This window comes from Equus caballus, chromosome 21 (genome assembly GCF_041296265.1).
Source record: "Equus caballus isolate H_3958 breed thoroughbred chromosome 21, TB-T2T, whole genome shotgun sequence".
Taxonomy (NCBI): Eukaryota; Metazoa; Chordata; class Mammalia; order Perissodactyla; family Equidae; genus Equus; species Equus caballus.
In genome coordinates, this window is record NC_091704.1 from 31442201 (window position 1) to 31462693 (window position 20493).

General features: G+C 34.0%; 1 protein-coding gene across 13 annotated transcripts in view; it reads right to left on the reverse strand.

The window, feature by feature from the left end:
* DDX4 (DEAD-box helicase 4) overlaps positions 1-20493 on the reverse strand; it is a 75490-nt gene that overhangs the window by 44351 nt on the left and 10646 nt on the right. For 6 of the 13 annotated variants that reach the window (XM_005604260.4, XM_005604264.4, XM_023625653.2 and 3 more), the window contains exons 4-7: positions 8495-8572; positions 5862-5939; positions 4135-4182; positions 642-701 (exon numbers count right to left, since the gene is read on the reverse strand). In XM_005604260.4, the coding sequence (XP_005604317.1) occupies positions 642-701; positions 4135-4182; positions 5862-5939; positions 8495-8572 (264 nt within the window). The remainder of the gene's footprint in view (positions 1-641; positions 702-4134; positions 4183-5861; positions 5940-8494; positions 8573-20493) is intronic. The other 7 variants (XM_070246257.1, XM_070246255.1, XM_023625656.2 and 4 more) reach the window with 3 other exon arrangements.

A 20493-nucleotide genomic window follows, 5' to 3' on the forward strand; every position in this document is an offset into this window, starting at 1 on the left:
CAAGCTAACCATCCAATGAGCAAGGAAAAACGATGTCCTCAAGTTGCAGCAAAAACACTGATTTCTATGGAGTTCCAAAACAATAAACTATTTTATCATAAGTAGACTGGCATATCTGTAGAAATTTTGTGATAAATTCACTATTTTTTGTGGGTTTTGTTGTTGCTATTTTAACATGTCTGTCTATAGATAATCAGGAACTAAGCATGATAATTTTTATACCATCTCACCTCAACTTCATTAGAGGTACAACTAACAGAGTACGGTGGAGTACTGCTAGAAAAAGGTAATCTACAATTTCTTCCCTCCTCAACATCTCCAATGATCCTATTTAGAGACGAAGACATTCCAGTTCATCTATATTGTGACTGACCATGATTCACTCAGTCCCTCTTCTATACTTCACAGCACATTCTGGGGATCTTAGGGGAAAAAAAATCCAGTGACATTAGAAAGTAGAAGGAGGGACACCGACTGAATATTCAGTCAAGTATTAATAGCACAAAACACATGGCAAAGTATTTTTCTTCAAAGTTTCCCCCCCACCAAGAATTTTTCTTTCTTTAAGCTCTTCCAAAATCAGTTTTGTCAGTTTAGTACCTCTGTCTTAAGTACAAATTGTTCCAAAACATGGTTCTTACCGCCTCTCCTGGAAAACCCTCTGTTCCGTGTTTGATTATCTTCACAGTCATTATTAGACTCTTGAATAAAAATTTAACATGTGAATAGCATCTAAATAATTAACTTTAAAGATGTAATATCTAAAAAATAGCACTGTCACAAGATAAATTAGTAAGAATAACTATTTTCATAAGTTAAAATATGAACAATTCTTGAAATAATTTTAACAAAAATTTAAAGACATTATTTAGTCAATTCCCTATACAAATCACCTAACATATCCAAATATTGAATGTTAAGCGTATGACTGAGAACCCACTACTCTCCAGGTGCTAGGCACAAGCCAAAAAATAAGAATTTCATAAATGTCAGTTTGACTTAAAAGGGTTTCAGAAATATCTAAACTTTTAAGTAGTCAAGTGGCTCTCAGATGTGGTCCACAGACCAAATTAATTCTATTCTATTCTTTTTATAATGTCATTATTTCTGTAATTTGTCTTTCTTAATAAATCTGAGACATTGTTTTTTTTTAATATATGCAAACTTTTCCCCATTCACCCTAAAGAATCTGGGGACATCCTTGTTTTTCTGTTTTTAATGACACATACTAAGGTTTCTAAATAGTGGTATGAGGATCTACTCCAAAAGCTGCCTAAGAATTATCTGGCAAGTTTGTTAAAAATAAATTCCCAGAAACCACCACAGAGATGTTTATTTTCAAAGTGTAGAGTGACAACAAGAAATGAGTAATTTTTCAAAATTAAAAAATTATGTTATTAATACAACTTTTAGCAATAACTTTAAGCTTTCTAGAAGACTCCAACAAAGCCATGATTGGGAAATACAGAGATGGTTTCAAGGGATCTTTGTATATGTCATTAACGTTTAATATATGAGAACTTTAAGCCAAAGTGATGACAGCAAGTGGCTAAACAGATTACAAGAAATCAGTTAAGTTTCTGTGCAAAAGTACTAATCTACTTAATATTGTTTTACTATAAACAATGACCCAGACATCTTGTTGCAGGCTCCTATTTGAAGTGACATCAACAACTGACAAATATTCCTAAAGAGCCATCTAACATCAAGACAATTTTCTCAGAAGCAGGATTTAATACTACAAGAGAGCTGAACAGGAAAGAATGAATTCTGGAAAGAAGAATGGTCCTAGAATAATGATAATAATAGCTAACATTTATTGCCTTATAGAAAAAACCTATGAACTAATGTTAGACCTCTTTCTCCTTGCCAGGTCCCAAATTATCTGTGGCCAATTATTCCCCTAAAACAAACCTACAGTTACTTTGACCAACTCAGGAATTAAAGTAAGCTAATGACATTAGAACTAGGGTGAAGGGTACAATTACAGTACAAGAAGAGGGAAGGAAATCCTCTGTACTATTTTTGCAACTTCTTTCAGGTCAAACTATTTCAAAATAAAAAAGTTATTAAAAAAGAGATAATCTTGGGCCAGCCTCGTGGTATAGTGGTTAAGTTCAGCATGCTCTGTTTCAGTAGCCTGGGTTTGCAGGTCTGGATGCCAGGTGCAGATCTATACCATTCATCAGCCATGCTATGGCAGTGACCCATATATAAAGTGGAGGAAGACTGGCACAGATGTTAGCTCAGGGCTAATCTTCCTCAGCAAAAAAAAAAAAAAGAGAGAGAGAGAGAGAGAATCTCTGCAGGATTAGAAAATAAAGCCAAGCACAAACAAAAATGAGATAATATCTCAAGATTAGTTACAACCTATTAATTACATAAAGATAATAGTAATTACAATGCCTACAGAATTTAGTCTATGTCTGGCACTGTCCTAAATGAACTGTATATATTAACTTTTTAAATCCTCACAAAAACCTTGAGGTGGGTATTATCCTCATTTTATAAATAGAGAAAAAGAAATATAGAGAAGTTAAATACATTTTTCAAGATACCACAACTGACAGGAAGAGGAGGAGGATCTAGATCTAAAACCTAGGGTGTCCAACTCAAAATCCGAGCTCCTTAATCATTACACTATACCAGGTAGGGGAAAGTAGACTGCAAAGAAAATAACCACCACAAAACACTATACATTTGCGTGCAGAGAAAAAGTTTCTATCATGCTATCTAAACCTGCTCCTGGGCTTGCCAAAAACAATTGTGAGAATGAAAAAATTCAATCCTTATATATAATTTTTTATTTTAGGGGAACTAAGAATGAGAACAGAAGAAAGTAGACCAAAGGGAAGAAAGGAAACCATTTTGGAAAACACGTTCTCTCAAGTGCAGTAAGAAACTGGAATTTGTGCTCAAGAGCACTCTGGCCCCAAGTTGGGAGGAAGATCTTTGATAAGTGGAAATGTTTTTGAATATTAATTAAAAGTTGGAAAATAGAAAAGAATAAATATGGTGATGTGTTTCTTCTCTCAAACATTAGTTCTATGTTATGCATGTTTTCATTTGAATGGGAAAGGAGAAAAAGAAGACAGAAGCAGAGAGAATGAGACTGGCGGTAGTTTGAGGAAACAGCCTGATTTGATATATTAAAACCCTACCTTATTCCCAAAGGGTTTTAAGGTGATCAGGTCTGGGTTTGGTTCGGATTTTGAGAATCAAAGATAATACAAAGATCAATTTTCAAATACTTAATGAAGATAGATGCCACTTATTGTTTACCATGAATGTGTCTGGTACTAAACTCCATGCTTTTACATGCATTCTCCCTTAGTCTGCCTAACAACTCCTATAAAATGGGTGACCTCCATTCTACAGAATAGGAAACTGTGGCTCCAAGAAATTAAGTAATTTGCTCTAAGTTATTCAACTAGCAGGTGGCAGAGCAAGGACATGAAACAAAGTTTGGAACTCCAAAATATATCATGCTACAAAGATTCCATAGATCAGTGGTTACCAAACAAAAGAGGCATCAGAATCACCAGGGATGCTTTTCAAATACAGGTTCCAAGGCCTCACCCAAATCCACTCTCTCAGGTTCTCCTGGCAAAGCACTGTTAATTATTGTAATCTATCTTCTGATAACATTACTCTATTTTTATCATTCTCTGTATTCCTCCAAACCAGAGTGTCAGTAACTTTCACAGAAACGTCTTTGATCTCAGCAGTGATTCACATTCTCATGAATCTTTTCCCACTGTCAAGACTTATTTGAGTCTGAAGAGGGACCTATATGTCCCAAGCTGTATTTATATACGAAAGTGGAGCTTTGATTCTTTACTTGCTCTTTCAACTGTCCCCTTTTCCTTAAGGTAGCAAAGCATTCAAAAGCTGCACCTCATAGATTCAGGGAGGTGGCAACAGGCCAAATTAGGATGCCTGAATTCTTGGGTAAGGATCTGGCTATAGCTGCTTTATAAAATCGCTTTATAAAACTTTATAGAACTAAAATAAAACTTTATTTATTAAATAAATCAGAATTGGAACAGACTAAGATATTTAACCTTAGTTTCTCTTTAGCATGTACTCTGGACAATAAATTTTAAACGTCACTACAAAAAACACTAAACTTACCTCTCCAGAAACCAGAGGTATCACCTTCTTCAAACTTGTTTGAAAAATCTATAAAAAATATATAATTAAACTTGCAAATTTCTTAAAACAAGTTACCTGTACCTCTTTGGAGGGAAAAAACCCACACAAACAAAAAAACACTTTACAGGACTACTAGTTAATGACGCCCCTTTAAAATAGGATAAACCACATATAATTATATACATAAATAGTGAATGAGAACTCATACAGGTTGTATTACAATTTCTGCCTTGTGTCAATTTAGTAAAGTTAAAATGATAGCCAAATGTTATATCACCTCAAATGTCATATATTCCTCTATAGGTACATGAGCAAAACAGGGGCATATGTCAGTATAACCATTATAAAATTTCTATTCAAAATATTAACATTTTTTTAATTTTATAAATTAACTCAATCTCTTCATCTGCCAGAGGACAACTAAACTATAATCCAATATTTAATAATTTTTCCCTTCTCAGTAACAAGGAAATTTTGCCAACATTTTTTTGTTTACAAAATTAAAAACAATCTTTCATCCAGCCCTGACTTCAAATTTCTCACTTAACAAAACTCTGTGGCTAGATTTATACATCTCTGGAGCACAGAGACATGTCTCTAAAATTAATTTTAAAAGCATCCATCAGCAATATTTCATAAAATCTTAAAATGCTGAGCCTTAATAAAATGCTCTTTACTGCAGAGATATTCAGGGACTAATACACCTCAAAATTAAATGTCAATCTACGATGCCTGTCAATCACTATTTAATCAAAATTATAAAATATTAAATATATTAAACTATGGCTGCTGTAATACAGAGACTAATCAATTACTGTTTGACAGATGTTAAATTTATATGCAGAATGTAAACATATCAAGTCACTTAAGATGTCAGGTTCAACAAAATCTAATGTCCCTTCCAGCATAAAACTCCATGGAAATTTAATACAGAATTAGCATATAAAAAAGTAAGTACCCTAAAGCATCAATATATGATTGTATGACAAAAAAATTTTTCCTTAATCAGATACATAATTTGAAAATAAAGATAATCCCTAAGAAAGGGTATCTTATCACAAAACCTAAGTTTTGAGTTATTTTATTCATTTAAATATTTGCAATCTTTGAAGCTGGTTCAGAAAAGAATTATATTCTACTGTCCTCTACAACTGCCTCTTCCCCGCCATACTTCCCGCCCCAAGAGAGTCAAATTCTGGGTTTCCAAAATGCGTGGGAAAGTCTTCCACCTACAAACTATTGGTCTTGATCGTAAATTCTGCCTAAGTTCTGATCTATAATCTTTAAGGAAAAAAAAGTAATTTCAAAGCTTCTACTGGTTCTTTGCTCAACTAAAGATGGAGACTCAAATTCACCTTCAGGAGCATAAAATGGATCTCTTATGTGGGGGTTGGGGGAAGAGAGTCTTGAGTACAGAAGAAAAAACTGGGGTTCACCTATAGGGTAAAACAATTTGAAGAGATGCTGCAGCAAGTAGCATGGCTATCAAAAAAAAAAACGCTAAATGGAATAGCAGACACATCCAAAGCAGCATAGACTGCTACTCTAAACTATGACTAAGAAAATGAAAGCCTTCTCTTATGATCCTCACAAATTCTCGGGAAAGGCACAAACTTTCTATGCATATTAAAGGGAAATATGAACTCAAAGACTGGAAAACTTGGGGGGTCACAAGTTTTAACCGTAAGATATAATAAGCAGGTTACCTCTGTTTCCAAAACCCTTTCCAGCTCCAAAACTACCCACTGTGGTAGTATTCTCTCTTTTATTAGACTCACCAGCATCTGAAAAAGTTCAGATAGAGTTAAAATTCTTTAACACATAAAATTGTGTCCTCAAAAACTAGGAAGTAAATGAATCTTAGGGGTAAGGGGACTTCCAAGGATGGGGAGAGAGTAGTACAGGAACTTATAAAGATACAATATATGTTTCTTGTTTTTTAAAAACTCTTAAATTATGATACCAAGATAAAAACATAAATATACTACTGGTGAAATACAGCTTTTCACTAGTTATCTTTCTAGTGACCTTTAATCAAGAAATTCAACTCTCTGATTTCCTGTATATTGAAACCTCACCCTGACAGAGCCAGCTATTTACATTATGTCCTTGTGTGAAAATCATTGCTACAGAAAACTTTATACTCTTGTTTTATTTCATTATTCTATTTATTATGTATTCATTATTCTAGTATTTATATCACTCTCAATCTTTCCACTTTTAAAACTAAAATTAGGAAGGGACTACATAATAAAGGGAAAAAAAAGTATGAATACCACTCCCCATCACTTCCTGATCCCTCCATAGTATTTCCCTGTATTAGCCCTCTTAGCTTTATCACTACACAACTCTGAATACCCAACATTTTAATTCATATCAAGCAACTTCCTATACTTCACACTGTGAAATTCTAAACTTTCGTACCTTCCTACATGGTGTTCCCTCACCACGGCATTCCCTGCTTTCCTATTTTGCCTATGAAAATTCTTTTCACTCTTTAAAAGCCCAGTTCAAAGGCCACCTCTTCGGTGAAGTTTTCCTTTAGTCATCTAGTCATAATCCTTGCTGCACAATCCCACAACATACTATGTGTATCTCTTTCTAGTAATATTTCTTTCCATGTGTTTTTCTACCACTAGATTAAGAATTCTGAGGGCAGAGTTGCTATAGCAATGAGAGCAGTTACTTAAGACAAAAAATTGGAACAAGAGACATCCACAACATCACAAACTGCCATTTACACTATGACTGGGAAAAATTAAAGCATTATCTTGTTATCCTCATAAATTGTTATACTTATCTCTGCAGTACCTTAATACAGGGAATCCGTGAAACTCCTAAAGCCACATGCAAAATTGTCTATGAGAAACTATCAGTATTTTTATCAGATTCTAAAGATGTGTGTGATACAAGAAGTTAAGGCCATTTAGACCATACTTCACAGATCATGAAAAGCTAATCAATATTATATTTTAAGCAATTAAGGGTCAATTTCAAAAACATTATTAGCTATGCAAGATAGAAAAAAATCAGACATTGAAACTAATTAAAATGTTAGATGAATTATAAGGGAAAAAAGTTGTACTCATGGGTCTATGAATTTTCAGGATTATATGTAGTATAAAGACAACTTTTTAAAGTATTAACATTCAATAAAGAGTTTTGATGAGAAGTTTAATGTGTATTTCAACCTAAAACATATGGAATTAAAAATTTGTAGTAAAATCTATCTTTAAAAAGCCTTTATTCTACAATGTTTAGAAGTCTGCATCAAAAAGTATCACATAACCTAAACTAGGATTTTAAAATATATCTAAATATTAAAAATTCCCAAGTATAATATTAAGATATTTATTATCTCTAATGTTGGTAGTAACAAATAAAACCCACACTTGAACCTCTTAGCACAACTACAGGGTCCAAATCATCAATATCTCTTAATTAATACGAAAGCTTAAAAAACAAAACATATATGCATATTTAAAGAATTATTTCCATTAGTAGCAGAAACATGTCAAAATATAAAGTTCACATTTGTGTTATTATATCTAAACAAGAAATTAAGTTTTCCAAATAGCAAATGAAACACCACACATCAACCTCTGGTTTCCAATGAATAAATAAAAGATCTAGAAATATCAATAACGTTTTTCAAAGAATAACACCTAATAAATTCAAGAATAAGTGTTATGTATATTTAAACCTACCAATCAGCCCTAGCTTATGGCATCCCATATAGAAAAAAGTGGTCACATGGATAGTTAAATAACTTTACTTTGAATTTCTAATAATATTTTATTGCACTATCAAAAAACAGTGCAGAATATTTTCAGCTTTTTAATATCAAATCTAAAAACGGACTGTAGGCAGCTATTTTGCTATGTCTTTATCTGTCAAATCAAGTGTTGGTTGTTCTAAAAGTAACAATGAAAAATTCTAAGCCTAGGAAAATAACCTCTTAATGCTAATGAGCTAACAGACATGCTTCCTATACTGTCTTTTCTTAAGAAGTACAAAACTTAAAGAAGTCCTTCTCTGAAGCTTTTACATTTCTCTCAAGCCAAGTGTCAGAAATCAATCACCACAAACACATTAAGAAGTACCTCTGTGAAGCAACTATCTTTTTAACCAATCTATCTAATCAATTTAACTATTTCCTACTATCCCAAAAAAATAAAACAGCAAAGACATTTGAAAAAATGATGAACTCATTATCCAAAAAAAATCTACTGTACACTGAGTTATAACAGATTTAGCTTTGCAGCAAACAGCCATAAACGCCCCTATTCATTCCACTATTCAACAGTCGAGAAGATTAAAGAAAGACAAAGATATTTACCTCTGTTTCCCAAACTCCTCCCAGAGGCAAATCCACTTCTCATGAAATGATCTCTTCGAGAAGGTCCACCATCCATTTCTAAAGCAAATAACATTTGAAGCAGTCAAAATAACAACAAATGTCTTAGTGGTATGCAAACTTTAAACCTTTTCAATTTGCCACCCATGTGGCAAAGACGGAATTTTATACAACAAAAAAAAGACCAATAGCCTCGTAGAAAAACAGGCTATGAATAAGAATAGGTAGTTCTCCAAAAGAAAAATAAATGATGACTAAATCTCACTCATAATTAAGGAAAGTGGAAATCAAAAGAAGGAGATAGCTTTTTGCAACCACATGATTGACTGGAAAACAGAACTAAGTTTGCTAATATTTGAGAATAGTTAAGGACGTAGGGAAACACACACAAATCACACACTACACTGAAGCAATAAACTGAATCAATCTTCATCCTAATTTTAAAAGAATATACTTTTTGAAAGTACATTATTGTGAAGTTCTCCTCTGCATATTCTCACATGGTAACACAGATACACATAAAGATGTTTTTATAAGCATTGTCTGTAATAACAAAAAAAAGTGATCAAAGGATAATAGGTATACTATAGCCATCCACAGAATACTGTGCACTTTCACAGAACTATAGCATCCGACATTAAAGAACTGACATTCTTCAACAGAATGTTTAAAAACACTGACCACATGGAAGGCCACAATACAAATCCAACAACAAATTTCAAAAATCAGTATCATATAACCAAAATTCTCTAATCACAATGCAGTCAAATCAGAAGTTAGTAAATTCCAAAAAGATTTGTTTAAAATCATCTTTTATTTGGAAATATGTTTTTAAAACACTTCTATATAACCCATAGCTCAAAGAAAAAAAATTACAATGGAACTTTAAAAATACTTAGGATTAGGGGGCCAGCCCCGTGGCTGAGTGGTTAAGTTTGCCCGCTCTGCTTCAGTGGCTTAGGGTTTCACCAGTTCCGATCCTGGGCAAGGACATGGCACTGCTCATCAGGCCATGCTGAGGCAGCATCCCACATTCCACAACTAGAAGGACCCACACCTAAAATATACAACTATGTACTGGGGGGATTTGGGGAGAAAAAGCAGGAAACAAAAAAAGACTGGCAACAGTTGTTAGCTCAGGTGCCAATCTTTAAAAAAAAAAAATACTTAGGATTGTATGATAAAAATGTTACTTATCGGTACTTAAAGTTTTATATAGTCGCATGCCACATGACGTTTCAGTCAATGACAGACTGGATACAGGATAGTGGTCCCATAGGATTAGTACCATAGAGCCTAGGTGTAAAGTAGGCTGTACCATCTATGTTTGTGTAAGTTCACTCTGATGTTAGCACTACCATGAAATCGCCTAAAGACACATTTCTCAGAGCATATCCCCTTTGTTAAGTGACACATGACTGTACTAGAAAATAAGGACTCAAAACTAACAAGCTTAACAGCCATCTCAACTAGTAAGAATCTAAAAAAAAATAAATAAGCTACACAAAAGTAAAGGAAGAAAAAAAACTAAGAGCAGAAATTAATAAAATAGGAAACAAACATATAACAGAGTAGATCAACAAAGTCAAAAATTGGTTAGGAGACCAATAAAGACTCATCAGAGTGACAAATCACCAGAAGACTGATAAAGGAGGGAAAAAACAGAGAAAGGACACAAATGAATAGTAATAGGAATTTTTTAAAAAAAGGAAAAGGAAATAACCTCAGAAACAATGGGAGTTGCTGTTCAATGGGTATAAAGTTTCAGTTATGCAAGATGAAAAAGTTCTAGAGTTCTACTGTACAATAGTGTGCTTGTAGATAATAATACTGTACTGTACACATAAAAGGTTGTATGAGGATAGATCTCATGTTATGTGCTTTTTATCACAATAAAAAATAAAAATTACCATGAACAACTTTACACTACTAAATTTAAAACTTAGAAGAAAAGTTCTGAGAAAATTAACTCACCAAAACTGACTCAAAAAGCAATAAAAACTAAATTATCCTATAGAAATTTAATCAGTACTTAAATCTCTGCATTACGCCTAGATATAGTTTTACAGGCAAGTTCTACACTCTAAAGAACATTCCAATGTTGTACAATTCTTCCAAAAATAAGAAGAGGAATTATTCCCCAACCTATTCCACAAGGCTCCAGGGGAGCAAAATTTGCCAACCCACAGTGCATCTCTTTGGCATGAGGATTATTTTGGGCTGATTATTTTTAAGAAAAAGAGAACTTGGAAAGTTTTTCTTTTTACCTCCCTCTTAACTACCTTAAATAATTTAGACAAAGGGCCTGCTCCAGGAAAAGAGCTGTAACTAGAGATAACTACAAAGAATATGAGCTAGGTGTGGTAAACTGGGGGAAACTTAGCACGGCCTGCTTGTTCAAAGTTCTCTGTCCCATTGTCTCTGCATGGCAGAATCAACATCTGTTTACCAAACATTCGCTCTTCCCATCTTCCTGTAAACTGTCTTCCTCACCTTTGAAGTCTCAGACTCCTACCCCCTTTTCTCTTTACCTCTAGATAGCATATAAGCTTCAACTGCCTGACTACCTGTGGGTCTCATATTCTTTTGGAATTCCCATACATATGTAATTAGTTTTTCTCCTGTTAATCTGTCTTACATCAATTTGATTATTTGACCAGCCAAAGAACCAAGAAGGGCAGATAGAAAATTTCTCCTCCCTTACAAGGCCAACATAAGTTTGATATGACAAGGATAGAAGAAAATTATAAACCTCCCTTACTCATAAGTAGATTCAAAATCCCAAAAACAAATATTAGCAAACCAAACTCAACAGTAACCTGAATAGATACAACATTATGACCAAGTTGGGCTTATTCCAGCACGCAAGGGTATTTTAACATCAGAACATCTAACAAAGATAATTAACAACACTAACAGATTTTAAAAAACTAATTATCTCCATAGATAAAGTATATGATATAATTCCACATCATTCATGACTTCAAAACATACTTAACTAGAAAAAGAAGGGATGTTCATGGCAGCTTTGTCCATGACAGCAAAAAAGGAAACAAATGTGCATCCAGAAGAGAAAAAAATTATATGGTACAGTCACACAACAGAGTAGTATATACACTATGTTCTATATTATATAGTATTATACATCTTATGTATATGTGGCATATTCACACAACAGAGTATGATTATAAATTAACTACAACTGACAACATGGATAAACCTTAGAAACAATATTGGCTGAAAAACTCAAATCGCAGAACTAAGACTATATAGTAAGGTACCATTCTTGCAAAACTCAAAGAAACAAACTTAAATATAGTGTTTGGGAAGACACACACATGCAATAGAGTTTTTTGAAAAGAGGAAGGGAAAGAAACAATGCAGGATGAGGACTGAACAGGACAGAATCGGAAAAGAGAACATAAACTATGTAACAGTACTAGTAATGTTCTTAAAATGGGTGGTGGTTCAAAACATTTATATTAAGCTTTACAATTTACATATGTGACGTTTTTAATACAGTAGGTATTTCCTTTTATGAAAAGCTCTTCAATAAAAGTTCTACAATAAAGTCACAGGTAATACATTATTCCTTAAATTCTTAACTCTCACTAGTTGCTACATATTTAACAGGGCAAAAGAAATAAAACTTCCAATAATAAAATATGCTGAAAAATATTTAAGTCACATATCCCTCCTTCTATATGTTCCTCCTCTTGATAAATTCTGGCACCACAATTCATACCAGTTTCCTTCTCTCTTGACGAGGCTAGACACTTCATCAAGTAACCTAAAGCTGCTGAATTCCAGGCTGCAGTAACTAGGTTAAATTCAAATGCTCTCAGATCATGGAAAACTCAAAGCCAACTTAAGAAAATCTATTCACAGGGCCAGCCTCATGGTGTAGCAGTTAAGTTCATATGCTTTGGCAGCCTGGGGTTTACAGGGTCAGAGGCCGGGCACAAACCTACACACCACTCATCAACCCTTGCTGTGGCAGCGTCTCACATACAAAATAGAGGAAGACTGGCACAGACGTTAGCTCAGTGACAATCTTCCTCAAGCAAAAACAAGACTGGCAACAGATGTTAGCTCAGGGCCAGTCTTCCTCACCAAAATAAATAAATAAATAATTTTTTAAAAAATCTATTCAAAATCTAATTGCTCCAACATTCAAGGGATTCCACAAGAAGTACCAGTTTCATTATCACTGAGTAGCCTAGCTTTTGGCAATGAGTTAAGAGGAAAGAGAAGGTAACATTACAAGGACAAGGACATTCCAGGCAAAGACTCAGCCAGAAAAATTAACAATTCTCCAAACACTAGTTTCTAATGTTTGCCAGGCTTTACCCAAATACACAGGATAAGAATAGCTATGCCTTAGCTGGCTCAAATTTTAAAGCTATTCTGTGTAATACAATAGTCCCTAGCCACATGCAGCTTTTTAAATTCAAAATTAAATAGAATTAAAAATTCAGTTCCTCAGTTGCAGTAGTCACATTTCAAGTGCTCAACAATCAAATACAGTGCAACTAGAGACTATTTCCATTGTTGCAGAAAGTTCTAATGAACAGGACTGGTCTAAGATTGGTAGCTCCCAAGCTGTGAAACAAAGACATCAACAGAAACGAGAATAGCGTGCTCATTCATATTTCCATCCTGAATCAACATATAAAGCAGACTTTAGCATAGTGGTATTCAAATACAGAAGAAAGTAACTTATGTACAAGAATAGGTAGGCTCTTGAGAGTCAACAGGAATTGTTTTAGGCTCAAGAAACAGCCTAAAACATCCTTCATTCCATTAAGTTAAGTTTCTGTATAGGCTTCCCAAGACTTCCTCTATCTTTCAGCATTTATACCATTTAGCCACTACTGATTTTTTTCCTCCTTCATCTCCTATAATTTTAAGTAACTCTTCATCTGACTCATTTTGCACTTAAGATCCACGAGATATATGTCCATTTGGTTTTCCTATGGTATCTACAGCCACACTTGTCCCCATTTCTATGACAAAAATGCAACTACGAAGACAGAAGGCCAAAAATTAAAATTACCATACAAATAAGGGGGGGGTGATTTTATAATAATAGCATGGAATTTTATATTCTGAAACCTCACTCATGTCAAGCAAATTTAATTAAATTTGTGCTAGCTATATTTTACTACCAGTAAAGAAAGGTCACTTACAGAATGTAAAGGCTTTCTGAGAAATGCAGCTCCTTAACTAGAATGCCTATGATATCATATCACACAAACCTTAATCATGCTTGGAATTTAGGAAAAAACCTGATATGGTTATATTCTTATACAGCTTCATCCATTTTAATAAATTGTCAACTATGTCTGGAGAGAAAAGCAAATTCTCACTATATTTAAAGTTTCTTTCCCCAACAATCGTGGGACTGTTTCGTCAAATAAAATAGAAAAATTATAGTGGATATAATTAAACAATGCAAAGCACTGTCTCCAATAAAAGCATTTTACACTGGTATACAGCTTTATACTTTACAAAAGGACTTTCATATACATTACCTCATTTGATCATATCCTTATAATAACCCTATTAGGAGGCAGGGTAGGTGTTGCTGAGTTTGTTAGTTTTTAGAAGAGATTAAACTAAGGGAAAATCCCAAAATAACAGAACCTCTAACGGGTAAGCTCAGAATGCAGGGTTTCCATCCCCAAACTGTGCTAAATTATATTCATTCCAAAAACAATTTAAAAGATCAGAACTAGTAGGAAACATGGAAAAAATAACATACAAAAGAAAAGTTAAGATTCAACTAGTCAATGATAGTCGTAGATTAAGTAAAATTAGTTGACAACTAAAACAAGTGGTCAAATTCAAGACAGCTAATTGTTATCAGATGTAAACGAGAAAATTCTCATTTATTGAGTGCCAAGAGGTACCAGGCACTACATTAGGCCCTTATGCATATTAACTAGGTTATTTAACCCTCATAAACTTATGAGGTTTATTCTCATTTTTTTTTTTTTTTTGAGGAAGATTAGCCCAGAGCTAACTGCTGCTGATCCTCCTCTTTTTGCTGAGGAAGACTGACCCTGAGCTAATATCCGTGTCCATCTTCCTCTACTTTATATGTGGGATGCCTACCACAGCATGACTTGCCAAGCGGTGCCATGTCCACAATGGGGATCTGAACTGGCAAACCCCAGGCCACCGAAGCAGAACGTACACACTTAACTGCTGTGCCATGGGGCCGGCCCCTATTCTCATTTTAAAAACAAGAAAATAAACAGTTTAGAGAAGCTAGGCAACTTTGCCAAGGTTATTCAGCCAGTATGAAGACTGGACTTCAATTTGAACCCAGTTATCAGATTTAAAAGCCTACTTATTGGGCCAGCCCCGTGGCCCAGTGGTTAAGTTCACACACTCTGCTTCAGTGGCCCAGGGTTTCACCGGTTTGGATCCTGGGCACGCACATGGCACCACTCATCAAGCCATGCTGAGGTGGCATCCCACGTGCCACAACTAGAAGGACACACAACTAAAAATATACAATTATGTACCAGGGGCTTTGGGGAGAGAGAGGAAAAATAAAATCTTTAAAAATAAATAAATAAATAAATAAGCCTACTTATTGAAGTCCTGTACACATTCTCTACAGCAGATAAAGCAGAAGCACCTTGCCATCTCCAGATGGTAAATCAGATGACAAAGTTATAAATAAGTTTGAAAAAGATCCCACTTTGTCATTCAAATTTAGTAAGTAAAACATAGGACAAATACAATTATTTTTAAGAATTACAGGAACCAGTATGCAAGATTTTTAAAACTCTCGAGGTGAAGTCTAAAAATTATGGTCTAAAATATGTATTAAGTAAGAATTAACCGATCTTGCCATCTTTGCTATTAGCACCCAATAAACATGAAATATGTAATTAGTTTCTTTACATTTAAATTTTTTAGTAGTTTTAAACCTCACAGTAGTTTCAGGGATTACTGCTCTCACTTTCACGAATGTAATGATATGCTGTCAGTGAACTCTATCAGGTCAATCTCCATCATAATAAATACACAGCAACAAAAATATCAATAAAGAATTGAATAATACTAATAAATGAAGGAGTATAGCTACTTTTCTTGAATGCTCTGAAACCTGTCAGACAAACCAAAGGAAATAAAAATAAACTGCATTTAAAATGAACTTAAGTTAATGAAAGCAATCCCCAAGAACTGACCACAAAGAATATCTCCTACATACAGTCACATTTGGAACAGATCCAGGAAGAAGTACCAGATTTTGAACAAGAACTTAAAAAAAAGAAATCCACATATTCAACCACCAAGACAAAGAACCAAAAGCTATAAGACTTCAATTTGAGCTCTAATCCTCTATAATCTTCCAACCTTCCTCCAGAGTGATCTGCTTAACCCAAGGTAAGGAAGAATAAGGGAGGATGAGAAAAGAGTTAGCAGCAAAGACTTCTGAAACAACCTATCAGTACTTAGGACTACCAGCTGTCCTGACTCTAATCCCCTTCATTATTTCAAGTGGCTGAAAGATTGAATATTTATAAATCATCAACATCCAGTCTTCCAACTAGAGAGCATATAATTACAACAGTAGTGTGCATAGAAATTGCCTGGGGATCTTGTTAAAATGTAGCTTCTGATACAGTAGTTCTGGTGGAGCATGAGACTCTGCATTTCTAAGAAGTTTCCAGGCAATGTCAACGCTATTGGTCTGCCAACCACATTCTGACTAGTAAGATTCTTATATCCACCAAAAGATATGTACTGGAAAACATTCATAATAGAAATATACTGGAAACTACACAAATGTCTATCAATATAATTTATTGTATATCCAAACAGTGGAATACTACATATCCATGAATAATCTACAACTACTTCTAGCAATAGGGAGAAAAACTTGAACACAAGAGAACATAATGTATAATTCTATTTCATATGATTGCTATTTATAGGGAAAGCTGATCCATGCTGTTAGCAATCAGAATAGTGTCTTGAAGGAAGACATAAGAAGGTTTCTACAGTTCTGCTAATGCTGTTTCTTAATCTGGATGCTGGTTACAAGGGCATATTCAGCTTGTCAAAATCCAGTGAGCTGTACATTTGTGATGTGTATCTTACTCAATTAAAAATATTGAATGTGGGTGTACACTATGTTTAAGAAAAAAAAAAAAGCAGCAGCAGAAAAACCTGGCCTGGCCTAGACATTTCTGTGGACCAATTCGACTAAACCTGTAATAAACAGGTAATCTCCACGTTCCAGAGCTTATTTTTTAAAAAGATGAAAAGCTTGAAACCAAAATCAAAAGGGGATATGAGAAAAGAAAACTACAGGCCAACCTTAGATTGATTCAAAAGTGCTAAATAAAACATCTAATTTCATCCAATAGTGCAATAAAAAAGCTATGTAGGGCTTATCCTAGGAATACAAAATTAGTTCAAGTTAAAAAAAATCCATTTATTTCACCACATTAACAGATTTAAAGGAGAAAAACAAGAGAAATCGGTAATTTCCAAAAAGGTATTTGCTAACATTCAACTGCCATTACTGAACAAAACTAACATTCAAGCAGAAATGGAAAGAAACTTCCTTGGCATGATTTAAAAAAAAAAACAACTAACAGAAGCCTAAAGCAAACATATTTTAATCATAAAAATTTTGAAGGATTCCCCTTGAAATAAGGAAAAACCTAAATGCTTGTTATTTCTACTCCTATTCAATGAACAGATTTTATCCAGTACTTTAAGACAAAAAAAGAAAACAAAAAGAAGTTACCATATGCAGAAAAAACTGGATCTCTATTTCACACCATATTCAAAAGGATGTATTCAACTATACACTTAAAAATAGTTAAGATGGGGAAATTTACTCAACTTGATAAAGAATATCCACAAAAAACCTAGAGCTAACATATTTAATAGTAAGAAACTCAAAATTTTCCCACTAAGATCAGGTATAAAGCAAGGATGTGCCCTCTCATCACTCCTTTTCAAAATCATACTGGAAGTTCCAGCTAATGTAATAAGCCAAGAAAAGGAAATAAAAAGTAGACATACTGAGAAGGAAGACATAAAACTATCTTTCTTCACAAATGACATCATCATTTATATAGAAAATCCAAAAGAACTGACCAAAAAACTCCTGGAACTAATATGCAATTACAGAAAGTTTGCAGAATACAAGGTTAATACACAAAAGTCAACTGCTTGCCTATATACCAGCAATGAACAAGTAGAATTTGAAATTAAAAACACGTTACCATTTACATTAGCATAGTTGAAATAGCTGAGTATAAATCTAACAACATATATAGATGATCCAAATGAGGAAAACTATAAAACTCTGATGAAGGAAATCAAAAAACTAAATAAATGGAGAGATATTCCACATTAATGGCTAGGAAGACTCAATATTGTTAAGATGTCAGTTCTTCCCAACTTGACCTATAGATTCAATATACAATCCCAATCAAAATCCCAGCAAGTTATTTTGTGGATATCCACAAACTGATTCTAAAGTTTACATGGAGAGGCAAAAGACCCAGAATAATCAACACAATACTGACGGAAGAGAACAAAATTTGAGGACTGACACTACCCAACTTCAAGACTTACTCTAAAGCTATAGTAATCAAGACAGTGTGGTACTGGCAAAAGAACAGATGAATAGATCAACGGAACAGAATAGAGAGACTAGAAATAGACTCTTATGGTCAACTAATCTTTGACAAAGTAGCAAAGGCAATACAACAGAATGAAGACAATCTTTTCAACAAATGGTGCTGGAACAACTGGACGTGAAAAAAAATGAATCTAGAGGAGACCTTACATCCTTCACAAAAATTAACTCAAAATGGATCAGAGACCTAAATGTAAATGAGAAATTATAAAACTCCTAGAAGGTAACATAGGAGAAAAACTAGATGACCTTGGGTATGATGACTTTTTAGATAAAACATCAAAGGCACTATCCATGAAAGACTTAACTGATAAGCTGGACTTCGTGAAAATTAAACATTTCTGCTTTGCAAAAGACAACATCAAGAGAATGAAAAGATACGGGGGGGGGGGGGAATCTGCAAAAGATATCTGATAAAGGACAAAATACACAAAAATCTATTAAAATTCAACAGTAAGAAAACAAACCCCATTAAAAAAGAGGTCAAAGACCTTAATAGACATCTCATCAAAGAAGATATACAGACAGCAAATAAGCACAAGAAAAGATGTTTCAACTATGACATCAGAGAAATGCAAATTAAAACAATGAGATACCACTACATAATGAAAAAATGGCCAAAATCTGTAACACTGACAACACTAAATGCTGGCAAGGATGTGAAGCAACAAGAACTGTCATTTATTACTGGTGGGAATGCAAAACGGTACAGACACTTTGGAAGATGGTTTGGTAGTTTCTTACAAAACTAAACATACTCTTATCCTACCATCCAGCAATCATGCTCTTTCGTATTTACCCAAAGGAGTTGAAAACTTATATCCACACAAAAACCTGCACATGTATGTTTACAGCAGTTTTATTCAGAATTGCCAAAACTTGGATGCAACCAAGATGTCCATGAGTAGGTGAATAAATAAAAACAAAAACTGTGGTATATCCAGACAATGGAATATTATTCAGCACTAAAAAGAAATGCACTATCAAGCCATAAAAAGACATGGAGGAACTTTAAATGCATATTACTACGTGAAAGAAGCCAACCTGAAAAGGCTACACACTGTATGATTCCAACTATATGATGTTCTGGAAAAGGCAGAACTATGGAGACAGTAAGAAAATCAATGGTTGTTAGAAGCTGAAGGAGTAGGGAGGGATGAATGAGCAGAGCAAAGAGGATGTTTTGGGCAGTGAAAATACTCTGTATGATACTACAACAATGGATATATGTCATTATACATTTGTGCAAACCCATAGAATGTACAACACCACGAGTGAACCATAATGTAAACTATGGACTTTGGGTGATGATGTGCAATGTAGGTTCATCAATTATAACAAATGTACCACTCCACTGGGGGATGTTGATAGTGTGGGAGGCTGTGCATATGTGGGAACACGGGATATTAGGGAAATCTCTATACTTCCCCTTCAATTTTGCTGTGAACCTAAAACTACTCCAAAAGAATAAAGTCTTAACAAAATATCTTAAAATTTTAACAAATGATTAAGATGGTAAATTTTATGTTTATTTTACCATGATTTAAATTAAAGAAAAAAAAACTCCACTATAACTGCTGAAGACTCAAGGACCACATTGACCAGAAAAGTCCTAATGTCAAAGATTCTCTTTTGTGAGTCCTGTATGCACATTGATACTGCATACGCTATATGGCATTCAAATAAACATGGTGACAATGAATTTTTTTTAAAAAAGACAGATTAAGATGATTAAAAGCTAAATGTAAAAGGTAAAACTCTAAAGATAACTTAGATGGTTACTTTTTGACACAGAGGTAGGGAAGAGCTTCTTAACAAACTGCAAAAGCAAACCGGAAAGCAAAAATTCATTTGACTTCAGAATTAAAAGCTTTGATCAGTAAGGCATATCATAGACAAAGTTGACAGATAACAGAACAAAAGGAGATATTCAACAATGTCTAAATCAGAAAACAGCATAAAATCTAGAATGTAAGAAGAATGCCTGCCAATCAATAAGAGAAAGAGAGTAAGCCCAACAGAAAAATGGACTGAAAATATGAACAGGCAACTTACAGAAATGGAAACCCAAAAGAATAACAAGCATATGAAGAGACAGTTAAGCTCACAAGTAATCAGATAAATATATGTTAAAACAATGAGATTTTACTTTATATACTCAAGAGACTGGTTAAAATTAAAAGACTGAATAATGTCAATGGGGATATAAGACCCCTCATGTCCTACTGATGGGAGTATAGACTGGTATGGCTATTCTAGAAAGCAATTATTAAATATTTAGTCAAATTAAATACACGTACAC